Below are 24,245 nucleotides of genomic sequence, written 5' to 3'. Positions count from 1 at the left end.
GCTGACAAGCAATAAACAAAAGTTGCAGAGAGATATTCTTAGTCTTCAAAATCCCTCATACAATTTCTTCACTAAAAACTTTAAATTTAATTTAAAAATGCAGCACACAACTTTTAGACAGAACTCTACATAATGAAGTCTTGCACCTACAGATGAAAGATTCACCTTTAAAAGCCATACCACAGATGTGCAGACCCCTCCTGTCTTCATAGCAGTCATGATACAAAACCTGAAATTTCTCAGTGCTATGGATACGCCAACCGAAGGAACGCACCTGCCAACAATTCTCATTACTTATCACATTATGAAAACCGAGTTTTCTTACCGTAGTAACACTTTTGTCTTGTTTTTCTTTGAGAAAGGCACAGGCCAACACTTTGAATCCCTTAACTTGAGCAGTCATCCTCTGTGCGAGCTTTCCAGATGTCAAAGAAAAGTCACATTGGAAGGACACTTTTAAGGCAGGGGCATCCGCACTGGTCAAATTAGCAACAAAAACGATTTCTGGATCCATGATCACAGCTTTTACTGTCATATTTTGCCGTACAGATATTTCTGTGAAAGTGAAACACCCCCTTGAATATCAATCGTTTGAAAGCATTATTATGTACATAATACCCAAGCCATGCATTAAAATTGCTACATAATTTTAGAGGTATAAATTTTACAAATATGTCTCAATTTTTACAGGAATACTTTGCTGAATATTACACAGTGTGCAGAAATCAGCAGCAAACTGGTCAGAAGCCTTGTTTTGAAGAAATTGTTTCAATATTGTAAAAAGACAGTATTAGCTCTACACACTGTAGTCAACCTAAGCAGTGGCTCTACAAAGCCAAGCTGGAAATAGTTATATTCTGGCTGAATGCCTAAAATAACTAAATTCTTTAGAGTGAAGATTTACTAATTAAAACCAAATTAGCAATATTCAATTTGTCTGAATATCCACTCAGTCTTCAAACAGAAGGAGAGAATCGTATTATGTTTATCTCAATTAAAAGCAAGAGTCTCTAACCTAGTGATGGATCAAGTCACTTTGGCCCTCAATGATAGGCAGTGTAGAGCCATGTGATGCTCCTGCACACTGGGACTCATTATATGGGTTACTCACACCTCATACTTCCTGGTAGTACCAGGATATCACACCTATGCAATGGAAGAGGTGCCAAGTTGAGGCTTGGTGCACTACAAGGAAAGCCAAGAAAGCTAGGCATCATGGACTACAGGCAACAACGCACCCTGAGCAGCCCCTGCAAGTGCCATTTTTCTGGAGTGTGTACCATCTCTCCCTCATCACAGGGCTTGTGCACATCCCCAGCAAGGGAAGAAGAGAGGAAGTGAACTGCTGACATCACTAGGGCAATTCATAAAACCTAGGGCTCACTCTAGTACTCTGCCAAGGTCCCCAAAACAGCAGCAGGTTTGTTGGGAACCAGCTAGACAACACAACCCAGACTAGGTCTGACCACAACTAAGGCAAGCCTAACAATCACTTAAAACCAAATAAAAAGAACCTCAAACACTGTGTTCCTTGCCCTTGTTTCATCATGCTTTACCTTTAGTCTTCAACCAAAGAGAGGAAAGCTGTTCATCAAAAACTCAAGTTTTCCATTCTGAAATAACCTAGTTTCAAAATACACAACTTGCAGAAGTAAAGGTAAGACATCACTCACCTTTAAAGAGTAAGTTGTTCTTTTTACTTCCTTAATTACTATCTACACGGCACTTTTTACCCTAAGGATGCTTCCTTTGCAACATTACACAGGTAAAAGTCCTGTTTAGCATGAGTGACTTTCAATATTTAGCTCTGTTGGAGAGCACAACTCCACTACTTAACACAGCAGTTTTAGAACTACTACTGCTTACAACAATCTATGGTATCAGTGCCCAATTTACACATTGTGAAGAATAAACTCATTTCTTAAGCCTGATAGCAAGACAGTATCTTGAAAACTTTTGGATGATTTATTTTCAGTACGAGGTCTGTAAAGGAGGGGAGTGGGGGTGGAAATCAGTTTCACAGACCTGTTTCTGTCTTGGATTTCCCAGAAGCAACATGCTTTAATTGGAACTGTGCAGATCTTTCAGTTGAGGATGCTGGCATTGAGTTAATGAAAAAATCTGCTACTGTCAACAAAAACTCCATACTGGCACATATGTACAGCTTGTCAAGGAGAGCAATTACTTCAGTTCCATTTTTATCCTGCTTGTAGTTTATATCTATCATAGAACTGTCATTTGTGTCATCTTTCTTGTCTATCATTCTGGAAAACAAGTTTCATAAGATACATTTCAATCATCGTAACACATACATCTAGAAAAACGAGCAATGCATAAGTAGTGCCATTTTTTCCCCAGTGCCATTTATAAATAACAATTACAGCACAAACAATCGGCGTTCCCTCCAGAAATAAGAAGGTTTCTCTAACACAGGAGTCATTTCAATTTAAAATGTGTGCTACAGTTTTGGAACTACCTATGTAGCATGTAACAATCAGACTAAAAAGTTTCCATGCATAGAGCTCTCCAGCTGACGCTGGCTGCTCTCTACCCAGTTGTTCTACATAGTTTACTCAAGCCTCCCAGGTACATCTTTTTTTGTTGTTTTGGACAACCTGGGAAATCAACATATAAAATAAACTTGCTTAACATTATTCAGATTACATCATTCATTACTGTAGTGCACACTATGACAGGCAACAACTGACAGCCCTACTAAGTTTTATCAATCCCATGTGAAACATAGTATAGAACAAGGTAACAACCTTCCTCACAAGTTGCATGGAGTTTTTTCATGTCTGATGTGCTCAAACTTACCTTGCAGTCACATTCTGAATTCCTTCTCTGAGATCATCCAGGGTACACGCCTTGAGTTTAACACTAATATCCATTGAGCCATCTGAAAACATCTTCCCTGATGATGCCATGAGATGCAATCGGAGTTCACCAAGGCGTAATTTGTCACTATGCAGTGAAAGCAGGGACTTCTACATAATGAGACATAGTAGGACTAGTTATTACGGAACAAACAGGAACATTTCCCTTTCTGCTAGCCACGTGCATTTTGATCCATGAATTGAAGGATCTGATTAGCCTGTTGCTGTCAGTCCTCCAATCATACAAATTAGTCCAAGAAACTCACTGAGAAAACAGAAAACGGGTTGTAACAAAGTTGTTTCTTTACCACATTTCTAAGTTGTTCAGAATGCATGACCAAAGGATAACCTGTCTGAACTCTGAACCTCCTACCAGAGGATCCCTCCACTCCTACCACACTAACTTATTTACAAACAGGACCTGAGTAAAGTGTGGAAAGTGTATGAAGAAATTAAAATGGTCTCATTACAGTGTACTTTTTCCCCATAATGCTCATTTTGTGCCCCTCATACAAAAAGCACCACAAATTCCCGCACTACAGTTATTTTAAATGCAAAGCTACCACATCTTCACTATATACCAAGACTAACAAAGCAAGCATCTTCACTTCTGGACAAAGCATATTAAGTCATAAAAATAAGGCAACATTGTACATTTTTCTCTTCCATTTTCTGCACAAGAAGGATGTTCATTATTGTTCACCCTCAGGGATATAAGAAGGAAGTATGGGCTATGTTCACCTTGGCTCTGCTTACTGACTGTATAGGTAGCATGCACAGAACTAGCATCATCTAAAGCTAGCAATTCCTGCTTTTCAAATTTTCATTTTTATTTTGGATAACTGGAATCAAGGCTTGAATGACCAAATCAAATGGTGGGTTGTTTTGGTTGGTTGGTTCATTACTTTTTTAGGGTCATTTTTATAAATGCACTTACAGACATACTCTGCCCATAAAGAAACAAAGTTCCAGGATAAATTGCATAAACTCCATAGAGTAAGCAATACAATGTCAACAAAACCAATGAAACTCTTTGTTTTACTATCCTGAGTTCTGTCTATGTGAGAAGCGTTAAGTTCCCCACCCCATCTCTATGGTAAAAGCTTTGTCACAAACCTGATTTGTATCACTATTGTAGAGAGTTACTGAAAGTGACTCAAAATTGAAGTCAAATTTAAGCGTTGTATTGCATTCCACAGAAGACTGAACTGCAGAAGCATCTATTTCTCCAAAAGCAAGACGACCTGTCAGTGAAAAGAAAGTATTTTTATATTTCTTTATAACACTGGGCTTGGGGGTGGTTTTCTGGGCAAGGCAGGGGTGTGGGGGTGTTTTGTTTTGTTTGGTTGGTTTTGTTAGTTTGTTTGGGGGTTTTTTTAGTTAATATCAGACAGTCACAGAAAGAGGAAAACCTCTAAATTTGGAAGACTATTCAGATCAACAAGCACTACTCTTTACTCAATAGCACTCTGTTCTATTTAATGCATGCTAAAATTACCTAGCACAGAGTGGTTTAATAAAAAAAAAGCTGTCATTAATTTACTGCAGTTCTTCATTTGCTTTGATGGAGAACTACAGAAAACACTAAGACTGCTCAAGGAGTTTGCACTATTCTTCCTTCCAGTTTCTTCTGATAGCATAGCAATTCAACTATTGGCTGAACAATAGTTTTTTGACACTAAGAAAGTTAAATTTTGGACAAAAAAAAGACTTTGGCAAAGTTAACAATATTTCATTCACAGACATACACTCTTTACATTATCACACTATTTGAATACTAATAATATCCTAGATTGTTGTAACTGTGCATTAACATTATGCAGTAGTTGGTTTGGCTTTTTTCTTTTTTAAACTACCTGCAGCTGAAGAGTACCATCCTATAAGAGATGAATCACAAAAAACACACTACAAAAAACTTTTGATCATCAACAGCTCACACTACATGTATGTGCATACATTATTTATAACCTTTCATGTACACAATACATACAGAATAATTAAGAAAAAGATTTTATTTACACATTTAAGTGCTTGAGATAAATACGATTTTTGAATTTGCAAATTGCCCTCTGCCTAAACATATGTAGCTTTTGAATTGAACATACCCTCACAGAAATCAGATTCATTTGGAACTTTCCCTTTTTGAAGTATCTGTGTATCTTCAATGTTCTCTTGCACAGTAGTTGGCTGGGAAGAAGCCCCTCCAAGGTTTTCAAGTAAAATTTTCATGACCACAGTTAGATCATCTTCACTGAGTGCAATCTGTGAAGTGATAAACCCGCAACTTCATTTTTGGTGACAGTACTTCTTTCTAACACAGTATGCAAATGTTGAGAAGTAACAACATGCTGCTTCCACCATAAACAAGCTGTCTAGTCAAAATGATCCTGGCCAAAACACCCAAAATAATTTGCCCATTTTTCCTAAAATATCATTTGTTACTTGTTAAGAACAAGAGTTACACCAAGAACTAACACTCCACACGATAAACACTTTCTAGTCTTGTAAAGGCTCTTTGCCTGCTAAAAATATGAGTAACTGATGATAGTAAGCCCTTCTTAATAATTCAGTAATCCATAAACAAAACCAGATAACATTAAATGCAAAATTTACATCATATACACTAAAGCAACTGTCATTCAGTAGGCCTTTAAAGAGTTAATTAAACCGAATCCAACTATCACATAACATGATCATGAAAAAAAGCAGTATTAAGTGACAAAATGTAGTCACTTAGCCCGCAATACAGTGTTAGAATGTTTTTTCTACATTTATTTTTTTTTACTGGTACTGCTCCACTACGTTAATCATCTGTGCTTCACCAGTGCTACATTTGGCCACAGCACAGATTCAGGAGTTAAACAGGGATCATGAACAACTAAAAGGCCCCTAGCCCATTTTTACACACTTAAATCCATACGGTTAATGTAGGAAAAGAGAAAGTAAAGCCCTCCATCTGCAAAGATATGAACCATACTACTTAACTGTTGCATACTGGAGATCCACATCTACCCTTTTAATTTCTAATAAACCTACTTAAATGCTCAAATAACCTGAATATTACAGATTAAACAATATAAAATCTTAAATCTAGATTTTAAATGCTAACTCAAAGACAGCCTCAATGACTTTACTGACTGTTGAGTCGAAGGATAGCTCCAACAGACCCACAGAAAAGTAAAAAATAGGTTTTATTCCATTTGCATGCTGCTACACCAAAATTAGTCACTATACAATATCAAAACTCCAATAGACCAATGAACTGGACCGTCAAGCTGGAATCTTTTAACATTCTGTAAAGAATACAAGTTGCAACGAGTTTACAAGCATCTTAACTAGGTTATTCTTATTCTGAGAAAATATCTAACTTTTGACATAACTTTGTATTACCTGCATTGGTTTTAGGTCTCCTTTGATACCAATTGTTGGGGTTTTATGATACCAAGTTGCTGCTAAATTTCTCTGGACCAGTAAAGTCAAACTCACAGGACACAGAATTTCATGAAATGGTTGAGAATCTGTGGATATAACACACCTACAAAAGACAGTGGCAGAGAAAAAAAAATGTTTAGTAGTTGCAGAATATAAAACAATATCATGTAAATCTAGCAGAATTATACATATACTTTTTTCTAAATTAGTAATAATGCATGCTTACATGCACTTACACCCAGGTATGCACTTAAGATGAGCTCAGTTACTGTCCTATCATTCCTTTCTTTCCAAGAAGTTCGAGACAGGGACATGTGTCCCTATCTAAAAGCACTCCCAAACTTAGTCTGGGGGAGTGGGCTTGTTTAGTTTTAGTATTTTTTCATCACCTATCATCTTTAAAAACATAGAACAATGCTGTATATAGAATATGGACCTGTTTTCTTTACAAACACTTTTCAATTCAGAAGAAAACTCCATGTATACCTTGATAATTTCAAATGACTTAGTTGCACATCCATGTTGTCAATGACTGGAGGAAGAGGAGATTCATCTGAAGACACCAGCTTGAATTCATTCTGAACTCTGATTAAGCCAAGATCAGCTACCAAAGCATTGTATGAAGTTGAAGACTCAGGAACAACTATAACTGGAGCTTTCAAGTTGACATCCATTAAGAGGCGGAAGCTCTTTTTAGCAAAGTCTTTCATGCTGGAAGCAGCCTTTTCTGCTGCCTGGACAGTAACTGCAGTCAGGGCCTCTTGTGCCGTTTGGAAATTGTTTAGGAAGTTCTGTTGACAGGCAGTGAAAAAAAGTAAGAGTTCTATGACAGCAAATAAACCTCTCAAAAAAGACAAGCCTCCGACAAAACGTAAACTTAAGCAAAATAGTTAAACTGGCAGAAAGATAGAACTTCTAATGCAACCATGGAAAAGAGCAAAAGGTTAAAATCATGCACAAGCTGAGACGTTGCTTATGTATTTAATTTTTAAGGTATTATTAAAGCTATCAATTCAAAATTTGTTTTGTCATCCTCCTTACTCCTCATTCTTCTATGAGGCAGTAAAACTTAAGTGACACTTCAACAAAATATTTCTATACGCTTGTGCATCAGTTCACGCAAGGTACAAGTCACAAAGAACAGATTATGTTTTATTTTATTAAAAAACTTATAATGTCAAGTAAGGAACTGAAACCAATGTCTTACCAAGAGAGACAGGAAGAATCTATGTAGGTAAATTATTTGGATGCAGCCTACTTTCAGAGACATTTTTCCATCCACCCTTGACATATCAGCATAAGCTTCCCCTGCGGTAGCATCTGGATAAAGTGACATGTGAAATCTAAACACTTCATCTCCCATTATGGAGACAGCCTAGAAGATTAAGTCCATATAGTTAACACTCCCAGGCAGTAATATGTGATAGAATTATTGCTTAAGTTATCAAACAAAAAATATTTCCACAAAAAGATCAAATGCAACTTATCAGCAATAATTGGACACATATATGCTCAGCACAAAAGGAAATTAAATCAGCTGTTCTATAGTATATGTTTTCTCACATGGTTACCTATAGTCCCTTTACATTTAACCCATGCAACTCAAGCGCATCAGTAAAAACATGATTAAAAAGAATTAAATATTTTAGGGAAGCACGTTTTTCTTCCCTGAAATAAATGAAATGAAACAATGGAATTTTGCTTAATATTTGATACATTACATTGCACTTATTATACAACACAGCAAATAAACTACAGTGCTGTCATTAAATAAAGAACAAGGTCTTTTTGTTTGTTTACAATCTGCACAACACATCACCTTTTTATGGACTGTTTTTGGATCAACATTTGTAATAACAATGTCCTCAAGTCTGGAGAACACTTTAATCTTTTTAGGTTTCATAGCTATAGATGCATCCATTCCTGATTTGAGACAAAAGGAAGAAGATAGCCATTTGTTTAAGTGCATTTATTAAATAAACACTTTTTAAAAAAGAAGCATCATTTATTACTGGATATAAAGACTAAGAGGAGCTTAGAATCCAGTATTCTACTGTATAATAACTGACACTAAGCCCAAGACAGAAGTCATGACCTTACTACATATGCCAGCATAAACTGACTCTAAGACTAGAGTGAAAATTCCCAACACTATCTAAGATCTAGCTATTAAAAAAAGAAAGCTTCTGTTATTTATAATGTAGTGCCTTCATTTCTTTTAGTTTTACTCCACTTAAAAATTAATTGCTTTCTTTTTCAGGGTTAAACATTTTCTTGCCTCGCAGGCATTTTGGCTACTAAAATAATTAACCACCATCTTATGCAATCAAAAAGTATTCAAACATATCTTACAGAGACATATGTGGTGCACACACTAGCCTTTCAGAAGTGAATGGAGGGGAATAATATATTTCTTGCTACAATCAGCTACTCTATTACTTAAATAAAAAAACCCTTACCTTGTATTCTAATGTCTGCAATGCTACAGGTCTGATCACACACTGTAATACCGAATGCATTTAGCTTTGCAGTGAGTTTTAATTCACAGATATCATCACGGGCTGCATTACTGGGCACTAGGTAGGAAACACAAGAGACAGACAAAAACTTCTTAAGCTAATTGCTTACAACAAATGTTAGATAATTGTACACATATAAACTATTCAAAAAGCAACCTGCACTTACTCCCTTAAAGTTACTGCTAATTATAGAAAAGTCACCAACTAACACAGGCAAACAGCAATCAAGACTATGTTTTCTCTCCTCATAAATACCTAGTCTTCATGCGACGGTATGCCGAATACAGCATACATTTCATTATTTGGAACACGATCTCACATGAGAAATGTTCCTTTCTTTATAGAATAGCAGTGCCAATTTTGGCCTATCAAGTGAAAAAAGTTTCTGCAGCAAATTGAAGGTGCCTGTAGAACACAAAATCTGCCAGCCACTGTAAACTCAGTCCCAATAGATTTAGGATTAGAAAACCTTGAATTTCCCTACAAATACAAGGATCAACCACACAGGACCTGATGAAACATTCTTATGCAGCTTCCATAGAAAAAACACGTACTATTTCAAAGTTATAGCTACTAATTATTCAAATAAGCACAACACCTTTCAGTTCATAACTTCTCTTTGCTTCCCCCAGGGCTCAAGAATGTTTCTTGTCAGCAATGTAAGCAACTCTTTAGAGCCTTCAGATTGGAAAGCAACTAAGTTGTGACACCAATGCTTTGGAAAAGCTTTGGTATTGTTCACTGCAATATCATTTAGTCCACTTTTATTACAGAAGTCAGACCACTACCTAGGAGAAAAGCTATATTGACTAAGGAGAATGTGTAAAACAAAGCGACAGCAAAAACATCTGGCTTTTCTTTCTTAAAGAAGATTATTTTCTTCCTTGTTTTTCTCCAAACAGATTGCAATGCTGTCACCTGAAATGGCATCCTTTGAAAGCAAAGGCTAGATGCTGTTAAGCAACAGAAGTACAGGCTTTCTAATACCACATTACCTGCTCTAAGAGTACTGCCTTTTTCTTGTTCTTTTATTTGCGGCTTGTGGTCTGATGTTTTATCAGTGCTGGGAAAACCACCTGATGGAACACTGAATGTAAGAAAACTTATGATGGAAAGCAAAGCTTCTGTGTGAAGTACTATATCCAAAGATGAAAAAGTGACCTAAAATGAGGGCAAGCAGACAAAGTAACATTGTTATTTAGTAGCAGTCTATTGCATAACAACTCATAGTTATTGTTGCAGAATTGAGAAAATAGTGTCTTGCTCAAGTTTCTCACCCTTTCAAATTTCTCCAGTATCTCACACTTCTACCTCCTTCAACTTAACACCACACAAGCCCCCAAACAGATGATAGAGCTGTGGAAGCAAAGCTTAAAACTGCAACAGAGTAACTGTGCCTATCTAGAAATTGATGCTACATGTAGTTATGCTTTTTCAGTAAGCTCTCAGTTCTGCTGCATTTCATTGTGAACTATTGAGCACTCTGGTTGACACCTTCAGAACTGCGTACAGAGGTATTTTAGCAGGTATGATACAACAAAACATCAAGACTTGCACAAACACAAAGTACTCAAGTAGCAACTATCTAGTCAGTATTACTTAGTGAAACCCAGCATCACCTAGCTGACTTCTTAGCCCAAAGCAACTCTTGATAAATGGTTTTGCTGATGCATTATGGGATGTCAGCGTTATTGACTCTAAACAGTCCAGCCACTTCAAGTTCCCCATATGGCTGTCAAGAAGCAAGCTGCACCCACCACTACTACTTCAAAGGAACCATTTTAAAAGCAAAATGACTCTCTTGCTTCAAAAGTCACTGAAGCCATGGAAAGCTACACATGAATGGTTGCTTTCAGGAGAAGTAGAAAAGGACTGATTAAACACAAGACCTCTGAAAATACTTTTGAAATTTCACTGTTACAAACTTTCAAGCTCTGAAACACAAGGCCTTGGTTTCACAGGCTGCTAAGTGTCACTGCAGAAATAATACACACCCAACAGGCCTCAGTTAGAAATAAGTACTTATAAATTTAAACTAGCTACAAATGTACAGCTTCTAGTTAAAAGAATTAATACACTAAATAGTTCATTAAAAAAAGAAAATAATTTATTCTCCTCCTGGATTTTTCTTTGAAGTAGTTAAAAATAAAGCATTATAAGCTTTAATGATGAAAGAGTCAAGTTTTCGTTTTTTAGGTTGGTGGGGGGTTTTTCCCCTCTTCAATGAAAAGAGAAAAAGAGGGCAACTAACAAGTTTACACAGCTGTTACTTTGCAAGAAGCTTAAAAAAAATTAAATACATCCAATACTTACATTGATGTTTTGCTTGGTACTTCCATAAGTAGTAACAAAAGCTGGTCCATCAACATCAGCCTAAAGGAAATAAAATAAGCCCAAGCACACACTCAGTCTCTACTGAATTAACCAAGTTCATTAACTGAATTAACTGAACAAATTGAATTTATCACACAAACACATAAGGATTACTCCCATTGCAAAGGAAAACAAAGGACAAGAAACAAGTTCTCTAAGTAAGGCACACAAGTCAACAAGAAGGTGTACTCACAACACTCAGTGACATTTTACAGCACATATTTTGTGAAAGTTCAACTGGCCAGTTACAATTTTCTCTCTTACCTAGGATCTATTTAAACTGGATCAATTTACACTTACTCTGTCACGTTTCTGTATATCTAATAAGAATCAGGTCATTATAGATAAGAATACAACTACAACCTACCAGATTCCCAAGTATTCATGCGGTTTTTGAAAGGCACTTTTTAAAAAAAAAAAAAACAACAACAAACTCAAGAACTCCAGCTCATACCACTCCTCAAATGCTAGTTTTACCACCTGTAGAGAGCCACCTATCACTTACATAGGTAAAGACTATCTCACCTATTAAGTTTCACCAAGATACTTCTCTGCATCATTCACAAAGAAGAACGTATACAAACATTTTGTCTCACCAGTGATTTCAGTAATTGTGTTGACTTAATGAAGCAAGCACTGTATGGAAGCAGTGGAGAGTGAAATTAAATGGTAAGCTGAAATATAGGTATTTGGGAGAAGACCTAGATAAGTTTTAGATACAAATCCTACAGGTTTTAAAAGAAGAAAAAAAATTTCTGACGCAGACTAAGTATGGAAGCCTTATTTTACTCCCCATTTAACCTTAGTTAAAAGGTACTGAAACCTTAATGTATTCCATTTTCAGAAGATGTTCATCTGTCTCACTTGAAGAATTAATAATGCAAAGAGGATCTCCTTTTGTGTCTGCAAATAAAGAAATAAAACCGTAAAGTATTCCCACTCAGAAGCTTTACTCCACCTTTGGAATGCCTCCATGCTAATTCTCAATTATATATAATGATATACTATTCTATAAACATCGCTTTGAGAAGCTGCAGATTAAGCATTACCTTGTGAAATAGTGTATTCACTTTTTTTTAATTAAACTACTCAAAATTAACTTGATCCTGATATAACATTCAAAATGGGAAACTTATTTTCCTATAATTAGTTTTGCATTCCTATCTTTAGGTTTTTATATTCAAAACCATACTTCTTCACTTTGAACACATGGCTATTGCAGCTATTACTTGAATATCACTTTGTTACCCGGCCAACCAAGGATGCTGATCATAAAGCACAGATTCAGAAGCCCATCAAAACACTCTGAACAGATAGAATACTTCTCAGGAATGACCATTCATACTCACAAGTAGGCAACTAATTCAAATAAGTTAACTCAAACCAACTCCATCAACAGGAGTATAATTTGGTATCAGGTAAAACAGATTAATCTGTATCACACAGGACATCATTAAATGGATTTGGCATGTAACCTCCTGCCATTCCCCCCCCTTAATTTTTTCTTTTAACCATCCTATCCTATTGCTACAAAAGCTGATTGCACACACTGTACTGACTGCATACCATTTTTGTAGAAGACTTACCACTTATTTCAATGCATCTCATAGTAATTTTTTTCAGATATGCTGCTGCACTCAATTCATGATTTTTAACTTTGGTTTCAGTTCCAAGCTGTAGCACAGTTAGAACATGTAATGGGTATCTCTCCTTCTGAACCTGCTTCATCAAGGTTATTACAACCTGGAATGGGGAAATGGAAATAAGTTCACTATTTCAGTGAAGCTGTCCAGATGATAGAGCATGCAGTTATAATGGGCCATTATCTCCTCAGCTAAGCTTCAAGAGTAGTATTAATCTAGACATTTTGCTTTTTAACAAAGAGAACCCACAACAGGAGTTTGTTAAAAGATTTTTTCCCCTCTCTCTCTCTGTTCCTCTTGGCTGAGCAACCAATCACTTATTAACTCCAACAACAAAACAAAAATCCCAGGTCTATTAATTTGGCTATAATTTAATTTTGTTGGCCTAACAGTGTATCTTTACATTGTTAAGCTATGCTTTAATTTTGTAAACAGGCGCTACATACAGAGTCTGAATATGGAAAAAACCGTTACTACAAGTCATACTGGTCTGGAAAGAAGAGCAGTAGAGAACAGACAGCAATGTGAATCAATCTTTGAATACCTGATGCTGTGCAAATAATAATTAAGGACAAAAAAGTTTCAACGTTACAATTCTTCATTTATAGAATATATTAAGCATTACACCGATTACAACATTGAAAATGAGAAAACTTGAGTTTCTAAATGTAGCTGAAAATTAAAGCAGAACTAGGTATATTTATTAAAGAGCAATGCTAACTTTAATGCAATTGTTACATGAGGCAATTATCTTACATTCTTGGGAACTAAAACCAGTGCATCAATCTAACAATTTACCACACAAGAAATTTAAAGAATTCAAGTCTTGTCAAATCCTTTCTGCATCATTACGTGGCATACTCTTTGTACACTAACTAATCAGCATTTTGTCATTTATCAGCCAACATATACAGTCCACAGACAATGTGAACCCTACCTCAGTAAAAATTTCCATGTAAAGCACGTGTATTAAACAAGACAGAATTGTTCATAAGATATATTAAATAAGAGAACATGGAACACTACAGCCTAGCCCATAACATGCCTCAGTCCCACCACTAAAAAAGTTCTTCACAGCCAAGCCAGCAAATCTGTAAGTCAGAAGCGACCAGAGGGACTAGTGATGCACATTGAATAACTACATGCTGGTTTTGTTGACAGGTACCTCATCAGCCAGTTGCAATTGTAATTCTGAAAAAACTAACAAAACCCAAAACCTGGGATGGTATCAACTTCCTACCTGTCTATACTTCAACTGTGAGACAAATATTTCTGATAACCTTAAAAAAACCCTGATTTTTCTTGTATGATTTCATATCACACACACAGAATATGTTTCCCTGGTGGCCAGGGATAGGAGGGTGTTCCTAGTCTTTGAATGCACTCTCACTCAGCAATGGAATAGTTTCAAGTTTGAAAATGATTTTTTTTTCCTGTCTAAAAAATAGGAACTCAGATTTTGTATTGGACAAGAACATCCACAGAGATTTAGCGAAAAAAAAATACACACAAAAACCCTTGAAAACCAAAAGCCAAACCCGCATACCTAAGCTGTTTGGTCTCACTCTTGAAAAAAAATGAAAGGCCATGCTGAGTTCTTCACATTTAGCATCTCAGACATCTTCAGAGAAACACCATGCTTGGACAATTCCTTATGCATAGCTATCTTTGTCAATTGATCACTCGTGCATTTTACCAGTACTCCATCTACGTCAGACTTAGTATCTCTATGGGAAAAATACTAGTTCTAGCTTAACTATTTCACCTGGTTTGTTACTAAGAGAATCATATGCAGTGTTATGAAGGATTAAGGTTTGATGAGTACAGAACATGTAAAAAGTCTGGTTTTCCCTGTTAGATGTACTGTCTATGTTAAATATACTATAAATACAATCTCGCGTAATATAGACAAAAGAAAACAGCTAAAGAAACTGCTTAAGAACCTAAGTTCTGGGGTTTTTTTGTTTTATTTTTGCTGGTATGTACCATCATCATCTTTAAACAGTTAAAATGGATTTTATAGCTCACTACTTCTAAGAAAAAGACTTTAGTATATATTCAGTAACAATAAATTTTACAGATGGATACATACCTCTTTGATTTCAAAATTAAGTAGCATATTGATTACATCTTCATTTAATGGGGTTTTTCTCTTTTCAGGCAGCATTCCTTCTGCAACACACTTATCCTGCGCCAAAACTGATTTCTCCATTTCTTTAGTTTTACCTGAAACATTCAATAAATTAGTTAACTTTTGAAACTGCCACCATTTGTTTAGCTCAAGAAACATATTGTCCTGGTTTCTGTTGGGATAGATACATTTTTTTTCTTGCTGGCTAGTGCAGTGCTGTGTTTTGACTATGGTGTGGGGGCAGAGTGGTCATGGACTTCATGGTTTCTCAGGCCTTGCTGGTAGGAGGGCTGCAGGGGCACAGGGAATTGGGAGGGGACACAGCCAGGGCAGCTGAGCTGAACTAATCAATGAGGTATTCCATACCATGGGACATCATGCTTGGTATATAAACTGGGTGTGGGGTGGGAGGTTGGGGGGTGTCTGGGGCCAGTTGATTGTTGCTCAGGGACTGGCTGGGCATCAGTCAGCAGGTGAGGAGAAGTTGTACTGTGTGTCACTAGTTTTCTTTTCTCCCTTCCCTTTGGATTTCATTCCTCTCCCTTTCTCCCTCCTTTCATTATAACTGTTATTGTCATTATTACTACCGCTCTTTTGTTCTTATTTTATCTCAATTATTAAATCGTTCTTATCTCAACCCTTGAGTTTTATGTTCCATTCTGATTCTTCTCCCCACCCCTCTGGGTGAGAGGGGAGTGAACGAGCAGTTATGTGGTACTTAATTACTGGCTGAGGTTAAACCACCACACATACCCCATTCTTTCATTCATTTAGATGGCTTACATTCACCTAAAATAAGCTAGCAACACTTCCACAAGCAGGGTCTTTAGCTTCAGAGCAAGCAAAGGAAATACAAACATGTTCTGGCAGCAAGACAACTCTGATATCTCAATACCTTGCTAGTACTATAACAATTTAGCTAACACCATTACCAGATTTTGTCTTGTGATGTTTCCACTTCTTTGAAGTATTAAAAGTGTGAACACTGTCCTTGCAACATTAAAAAGCTTATCACTTATACACCACAGTTTCAGATCTAAGCTTACTTTCCAGATAGTAAGTGCTTTCCATTATTCCTGAAAGCTAATACACTTAATATTCATGACAACATCCGTCTCTGACCTTCCTTTTGCAGTACTGGTTTTGCATGAGTTTGTTCTTCTGCTTCACCAAGGTTTTCTGTCAACACTTTGAGAAAGACATTCAAATCCTCTTGACTTAACACAACCTACAAAATTGCAGATGACAGTTCTCATGAAAAACGTTGTTCTTTAAACTTATTGCTAGCTAACAAAGCAGAACAACATTTCCTGGCAAGAAGAGCGTTTATTTAGGTATTTTGTTAGCAGCAGCTACCCTTAAATGACATGATGACTTATTGTTAAAGGATTAGGACAGGGGTCCTCAAACTTTTTAAACAGGGGGCCGGCGCATGGATTAAGTGGCAGGAAGTCATCTGTGGCTGCTTGGTTCCCCCCACTTCCCCCCAACCCCTGGCGGGGGGGGGGGGGGGTGGGGGGTCGTCTGTAAGTACCGAAATACCGGGGGCTTGATTGAGGACCCTGGGGGGCTGTATCCGGCCTGCAGGCCGTAGTTTGAGGACCCCTGGATTAGGAGATGAAAGCAAGTTGAGACTTCCAAAGCTGTATCAATATATACTGCATCCTTTACTTAGTATATCTACACTTTTAACACTTTCCTGTAAATGACATGCTACTTAATATTTTGAGTTTCACCCAAGATGTACCTGGTATTTTTCTTGCACAGCACATGCATTGCCACAGAAAACAACTATCTTGAGAGGTCATTCAAGGGAGACAGGAAGTTATGAAGCTAGAGTTACTTAGGCAAGTATTTGCCTAATTTAAAATTCTTCTCAAGAAGATATTTTTAAAAAAAACAAGCACTGAAAGAAGACTTGCTCTGAGAACTGGTCACAAAACCATTTGATTTAAGTTGGTCCTGCCTTATGGCAGGGAATAAACAAGACCGCTTGACATCCCTTTCAGTTATCTTATCTTTCTCTCAGTTTAATATATGTACACAGCAGTTTGGGTGCTTTATATGACACTTTCAAACCTCTGCATTCAAATAGGTAGGCTAAACTCTGTTGACATCCCTGAAACTCACTCAACAAACTACTTAGAAGTTTGCAGCTTGTTGCACCTTTGTGTCTAAAAGTAACATAAAGGTTAGTCTTATGTTTAGTATTGTCACGAGATTCTCACCATGTTCTTTTCACAAGACTTACATTCATTGTATCCAGACTCCCCCTGATCTCCAATACTGGCAATTTGTGAAACCAAGTTGCAGACAGATTTCGTTTCACAGACAGGCTTAAATTAATAGGACGAAGTATTTGAATGTCTGGATGTGACAAACCTGTCTCCATAGTGGTCCTTAGAACAAAAGGAAGAAAACAAAAACCCTCACACCACACATGGTAGGCAAGTTAGAAGTTAAGTACATTTGCAAAGGAACATCATAAAATCTCAAATCTCATCTCTCTTTAGGCTTAAATGGCTTCCCGAGCAGAACAGTGTATTATTTTACTACCAAATTTTTTGCCCTTAAGACCACATTATTTTAACACCACATATTGGACATTGTCACAGACCATGGTTTCCAAGTAAGTAGATTAATATCCTATGAAGTATTAATATTACCAGTTAGCTAAGGCATTACTTAGTAAGGTGCACTTTACCTGGACAGTTTCAGCTTCGTCAGCTGCACATCCATTTTGTCAATGACTGGCGGGAGCGAACTGCCTTCTGGAGACACCAAACTAAACTGGTTCTGAACCTTAATCAAGCCAAGATCTACTACTATAACATTGGGGGAAACTGAGGACTGAGGAATGACTATAACTGGTGCTTTCAAGTTTATGTCCATCGAAAGTCGAAAACTCCTTTGAGCCAGGTCTTTTACACTGGTAGCAGCCTTTTCTGCAGCTTGGACTGTAGCAGCACTCAGTGCCTCCTTAGCTGTCTGAAAGTTGTTCAAGAAGGTCTAGAACAAGCAGTTGAACAAAAAGTAGAAATGCTTGTAAACAGTTGTTTAATCTAAATTACTTTCATTTTACATCATCAACCACAAGCAACATCAACCACCAATTATGCTTCCTACTGTGCTGAATTTTCCCTGGGGAAAGACAAATGTGTACCTTCTGTCATGACCTCTCATAGAGGGTCAAAAATGTATTAACCAGTACTATCCACTCATTTTAAACCCGTTTCTACCTTTTCTTACTTATTAGCTACAAATTCCTTCACCTCATTAGCTTCTGGAGACATGTTTTTAGAGCCCCTCTTTGCCCCCACTGAATACTAATTCTTATTAAAGCCAGTACTAAATGACAGAAAGCCCACTAGCGCTTTATTGTAAAAGACAACATGAGAATATCTGATGAAGGTGTAAATATTTACAGTGATTAATTTGCAGCTGTCATAGCATCTAACCTTGCAGAAAGTTTTGCCTCTAACATTAGCTCAGATATGTTTGCAATGAACTCAGGTTTTTGCCAGGGTGGAGAAAGCAGTGAACACAAACACCCCAAAATACCTTAATAGCATCAAGCTTTTCCCTATTTCGAAAGCAGAGGGTAGGAAGTGACCCACCTACATTATCTTAGTTTTTTGAAACTCAAACTAGTTCAAGCTTACTGAAAGTCTTTTTTAATAGTACACACAAATAAGCTTATCATTTCTCTTTCAGAAGCTTGTTACCACTTGTACTGAGGACACAAAGAAGGCTAATTTGAGAATACAGCAGAAACATAAAAAGGGAAAAAAAGACTCACCAGAAGAGACATAAGAAATTTGTGAAGGTATACTATCTGAATGCAGCCTACTTTCAAAGATACGGTACCATCCACTTTTGACATGTCAGCGTAGGCTTCTCCCTCAGTAGCATATGGATCTAATGCCAGATTGAAACTGAAAACTTCATCTCCAACTATAGACACAGCCTAGAAAGAAAGAAACAGTACCTACCAGCCATCAGCAGCTTCTAAAAAGGTACTTAATACAAAGAAGGACTAAACATATCATCAGCCTATCAGATGTACAAGTTAAACTATTATTTTTTAAAAAAATTTCAGACATCTATTCTCCTAATATGAAAACTATGCTTTACCACGTATCTTGTTAGAAAAGGAGGTATACATGACAAATCAAATATTTTAAAACAAGTGAAATAGCATTTGTTACATTTCACTTCTACACACAAAAGTAACCAAGAATCAAGTAAAGCCTAAAATCTTGTAGTTTAGTACTTTTTTATGAAGGGTCCTTGAATCAACATCGGTGACAACTATGTCTTTAAGTCGGGCAAAGAATACAGTGTGACACGGCTGAAGGAGAAGAGATGAGTCAAGACCTGTAAAGCATAAAGAGAGAAACAGTAGTATTGTGTAATGGAGGTAAAACTCATTTTCAGGGTAGGGCCACACAGCACCGTTAGGGGAGATGAGATCAGTTACCGAAATTATACATTGCAACAATTATTTTATTAGTAGCTTGCTAAATTCAACAAAGACTTTAGAAAAACCACCAAAAAAATAAACAAACACACTTGGTTTTCTCCTGTTTCGAAACAAAGTCAGTTACCATTTCCCTTGCTAAAAGGACTGTACGTAGAGCTCTATTCAATCCAAGGCATTTTTGTCTCCCTGTATCCAAACAAGAATAATTAAAAGTAGTTCCCCAACTACCATAACCTCTCCAAAATAAAAAAGTACTGTAAGTTCTGGAAATAGATACTTCTTGTATCTTACCAGACACAGAAGGCAAGTATATTGTCTGGAGTTCAAATCCAAGTCTGTACACTGTGCTGTCTGTTATTAAGCTTTGAGAATGTGACCATACTACTGCTTCGAACAAAATGAAATATAAAAATTTCTAATCCAGACACTGTCTCAATATCAATCATCTCTAGAAAGAAGTGAGCTAGTATTCACAGAAAAATATTCTAACATTAATCCATCTCCTAATAACCAAGCTGAGTTAGTTTATTGAGATTTTCTGTCACAGAAGATGTTACCATACTATATTTGAATACAACACTTTCTTGTGTGAATACATCGTATGATTTAGAGATGGGCACAAGTGAAAGACTTTTTACGAACTGTAATACATATTCTGGTATATCACACATTCTTCAATATTCACACCAAGAGGGAGTTTTGGCAGCTATAGCCAAACTTGGAAGTGAAAATTCCTCCCCTGCCTCTCTCTCACACAGAATTATTGATAGCCCCTCTGGGGGGAAAAAAAAGAATCAAGAAAATGAAACTGAAACAAGAAACGCAAACAAACCCTAAGACTTCAAAAGCAAAGAAAATATTTTTAAGGGATTTTTTAATCCTAAATAATTCATGTATAGCAGAAAAATAGCGTAACATGAAAACCCACCCATAAACAAGCTCCTTCAAAACATCAGCCTAATTACCTGAAGAATAATGTATCATGCTTTTCTAGCAGGAGGCCAAAACATTATGACAGACTAGAAGACTGACTTTGAAAACAATACCACAAGCCACATTTATACAGATAATTTTTTTTAAAAAGTCAGATACTGAAAATATATACCTTACATCTCTTTTAGTCCAATGATTAGCAGTTGCTTTAAAACTAAGCTACTAGATCAGTTGCTACTAACAAACAATTTGATACCTTGTATCTTGATCTCTGCAATATTCTTCTTTTCATCGCAAATACTTAAACAGAAGGCATCCAGTTTGGCAAAAAACTTGAAGTCAAAGACATCCTTATCCTTGGAAGGTCTAGCCACTAGAAATGAGAGAGGGAGTGATTTACAAGGTACTTTCACTTAAACTCCTGAGAGTATTTGCGGGTTGTTTTGGTCTAGGGTTTGGGGGTTTTTTTTGGCATCCAGATGACTTAGCTCTGTTCCCTACAGTTTCTTTCATCACCAAGTCTGTAACATCCCATCTTAGAGCAACAAGCCTTCCTCTGAAAGCAACTCTACTGACAAAACATGTCAGCATCTGTTTGTAATACTATGTCTGATATTATTCCCATTTAGCAATGATTCTCTGTTGGAACAACTTTACTTTTTTTAAATGAAGGGTAATTGTGGGGTTCAAAGGAAGTAAAACGCAGAGTCTACTTATTTGTAACATCAAATCAGTAACTCAAATAGGTTCACAGTAGTGGCTTTTTCAGGTTATCCAGTATTTCCTATTCCAAGATCCTAAGGTAAGAATTTTTCTCTTAAAGCTTATAAGAAATGGCAAACCTTGGAAGCCTGTTTCAGGCAGCCAACATCCAGGTTTTATGAAACCAAGTGTTAAGACTGGGAAAAATAAGGCAAAGTCATGCACAAGCGTCAAAAATTATCTCTGGGGGAAGACCAGAAGCCATCAGACCTCACTGATGGTGTGCACCTTCACTAAGAAAAAGCAGCAAAGTATTAATCCAAGAGCTTAAATATTTACGGTCTTTGTTACACCACATACACCAGCACCTTCTTTTTCAGCCTGCAGATTCAAACCGAGGACAATTGTATGTGGTTCTGAACATTCTTCACCAGGCACCTCATTTCCAGCATACCTGATGCTTGAGTTTTGCACTTTGTATTAAGGACACTGCAGTTGCTCCCCTCTGAGTATATTTTGATATAAATTCAGATTTTGTTTCAGTGCTATACAAACAGCAAGATTTTAATTAGGCTAGCAAACAACTCTACTACTTCTTTGAAAGTATATTTAAATCACCTCAGTCAGTAACATCACATAATCCAAATAATACATCTCCTTTATTTTACCATTCACAGTAAGATCATGCTGCTGTTTGAGTCCTCTAAGCTCACAGAAATCTCATTTACTCAAATTCAAGTGTATTTGTGAAATGGCAATGAAACAAGAATAGAAATATCACCTGAAGACACTATTTATGACCAGAACCAGTTTCATTTACTGGTTTTTTGAAATGAGTCCTCCAGCCTGGTAAGCCACAGTCACATGACTTTTGATCTTCACCCCACACTACAAAGCTTATCCTGTTTCTCTGGATTTGATCATTTTGTCAGCATGTAACACTTCCTTTCAGAACGACCATTTTGTCAAATACAACTGTACCTTTCTTCAGTCTAGTTTCATCTTCTTGCTTTTCATCTTTATTTGGTGCGTCTCCACTACTTCCATTGCCTGATGGACTAACAGCTGTCAAAAAACTGACAGTAGACATAAGGGCCTCTGTATGCAGTAGAAGGTTCAATGACGAAAATACTACCTGTTGAGAACATAAGACTCCATATGACAAAAAAAAGTAACATGTACAAGTACAAGAGCTGGGCTGAGGTGCAAAAGCATCCAATGGAATATAATAACTAGATTATTATTCTTAGATTATTTTTTAGATTTATTACGTTATTTTCCTTAGAACAGGAAAGCCGCATGTGTTACCAACAACAGATCATAAAGGAAAAAAGCTTTCTGTAAAGCAGAAAAGTGGTAAGCTTAAAAATAAGAAAACCTAACAACAACCCAACAGTGCAGCTGTTAACTACAACCTCCTCAGTACAAAAGCGAAGTGATACAAAATTAATTTAGAAGTATTAAATGAGTAAAACACTTATTGTGGAAAACTGCAGTAAGTAAGTGGAGAACTTCATTAGATGACTGAGATACACATCTGGAGTAAGGTAGTCCAACCTAAACCTGGATTCAGTCTTCTCAAGCTGTATGGTCTGTCAAACAGACTCATCTTGAATTCTCTTGCAGTAACACAGCACTACATGAACAGATAGGTGGCAGGTGTCTGCCACGTAGATAAAGAGTATAAAGGTATTTCCCAACATAGCCACTACGGGAGTCCAAAAGATGAGTAAATGCCTGACATCCAGTTTAGTAAAAAAGTTACCCACTTGAATGGGCTTGGAATTGGAAAAAGAGCCCAAATGCAATACTTGCAGACACAGAAGTCCCACTGAGAGTTGCAAGGCAACACCTCACAATGTACGGGAAGTTGAGTTCTCTTAACATCTGTGCGATACCATTGCATGAAGGCAGTCAACTCACTGTATAGCAACCTCACTAGCATCGGAGTAGCAGAACTGTCATCCACCCTGCTGTGGCTTCAGGAACTTTTTCTTGGCAAAAAGATTCCAGTATTAACTAGACTTCCCAGATGAAAACTACAGATACTCTAAAACTATTACATGGCAAGTGCAGTATTTCAGTTTTCACACCAAAAAACAGCAGGCAAAATAATGCCATAAAATTATAAAGGCGGGAAAGTACCTATCAAAGAAAACTGACTCTGTAGTTTCTTCCAGAATTCCTCAAGACACTGTTGTTCCCTAGATTGAAATCTGACTCAAAAATTCACCATTAATACAGCACTCAGAACTTAACAAGTTAGGTACTTGCTGCCTGAAAATGTTTCCCTATATTGTAATAATTTTTAAGAGATTAAATTGTCATTCTAGAGTTGACAACAGAAGTGATGGAGAGGAAAATGCAGTATTGCAGGAAGCTCCTGAATCATATTTTGGAGTGAAGAATAAGACCGTGCTCCCCACTGCCCATCCTTGAAACAAAAAAACAAAAACCAAACCAACCCACACCAAAAAAACCCAAGCAAACCAACACTCAAAAATGGATTTAGACTTCTTATTAAATTTAGCCAGAGTGCTGATTATGTGGTGCTCATTATTTGACAGGAAAAGGAAAGAATTCTAGACCCTGCTACATTTTCCCTGATTATGTGGTGCTCATTATTTGACAGGAAAAGGAAAGAATTCTAGACCCTGCTACATTTTCCCATACTGGGCATTGGAACTTCATGATCTCATATGTGTGAGATGTATTCTTACATTAGTTTGCATTTTATCCACGTGAGCTACCCTAGACGGTTTTTCATCATAGTCAAGAAACAGACTAACATATTGCTTTTACATTAAATCACATAAAAACTTTGAAATGCAGTAAGGAGAATTAAAGAGTTAAAATCTAAGGCTGCGGGGGGGGGGGGGGGGGGGGGGCGGCACACGACAGGAAAGCTGAAAACCCCTTATTGATTCTTCCCTTCTAATCCAGCAAACAAACAAAGAAAGCAATAAAATCTGCAAGCACTCACTTGAATCATCTGTTCAGTGTTGTCAAATGTTGTCTGGAAGTGTGGCCCATTTCTGTCAGCCTGAAAATAATGGTTCACATGAAGGTTAATACTAAATTCCGAACAGTCACTGTGCTCTTCAGAAGATACAAAACAATCCACTAGCTCTGAATAGTAGGTTTAAGCCTTTA

The 24,245-nt window shown here is 36.9% G+C and overlaps 1 protein-coding gene across 3 annotated transcripts in view; it reads right to left on the bottom strand.

The window, feature by feature from the left end:
- The window catches only part of VPS13C (vacuolar protein sorting 13 homolog C), a 97,383-nt gene that overhangs the window by 39,094 nt on the left and 34,044 nt on the right, over positions 1-24,245 (bottom strand). For all 3 annotated transcript variants that reach the window (XM_055806961.1, XM_055806947.1, XM_055806954.1), the window contains 23 exons: positions 24,076-24,135; positions 22,074-22,227; positions 20,647-20,763; positions 19,248-19,351; positions 18,774-18,941; positions 17,679-17,983; positions 17,226-17,373; positions 16,097-16,202; positions 14,936-15,069; positions 12,787-12,943; positions 12,024-12,103; positions 11,141-11,200; positions 9,823-9,988; positions 8,768-8,884; positions 8,128-8,231; positions 7,516-7,683; positions 6,795-7,099; positions 6,267-6,411; positions 4,982-5,138; positions 3,993-4,120; positions 2,818-2,987; positions 2,026-2,264; positions 326-555 (listed from right to left, as the gene is read on the bottom strand). In XM_055806961.1, coding sequence (XP_055662936.1) covers positions 326-555; positions 2,026-2,264; positions 2,818-2,987; positions 3,993-4,120; positions 4,982-5,138; positions 6,267-6,411; positions 6,795-7,099; positions 7,516-7,683; positions 8,128-8,231; positions 8,768-8,884; positions 9,823-9,988; positions 11,141-11,200; positions 12,024-12,103; positions 12,787-12,943; positions 14,936-15,069; positions 16,097-16,202; positions 17,226-17,373; positions 17,679-17,983; positions 18,774-18,941; positions 19,248-19,351; positions 20,647-20,763; positions 22,074-22,227; positions 24,076-24,135 — 3,522 coding nt within the window. The remainder of the gene's footprint in view (positions 1-325; positions 556-2,025; positions 2,265-2,817; positions 2,988-3,992; positions 4,121-4,981; positions 5,139-6,266; positions 6,412-6,794; positions 7,100-7,515; positions 7,684-8,127; positions 8,232-8,767; positions 8,885-9,822; positions 9,989-11,140; positions 11,201-12,023; positions 12,104-12,786; positions 12,944-14,935; positions 15,070-16,096; positions 16,203-17,225; positions 17,374-17,678; positions 17,984-18,773; positions 18,942-19,247; positions 19,352-20,646; positions 20,764-22,073; positions 22,228-24,075; positions 24,136-24,245) is intronic.

This window comes from Falco peregrinus, chromosome 1 (genome assembly GCF_023634155.1).
Source record: "Falco peregrinus isolate bFalPer1 chromosome 1, bFalPer1.pri, whole genome shotgun sequence".
NCBI lineage: Eukaryota > Metazoa > Chordata > Aves > Falconiformes > Falconidae > Falco > Falco peregrinus.
The sequence above is the reverse complement of the archived record's forward strand: the minus strand, read 5'-3'. Positions and strand labels throughout refer to the sequence as shown.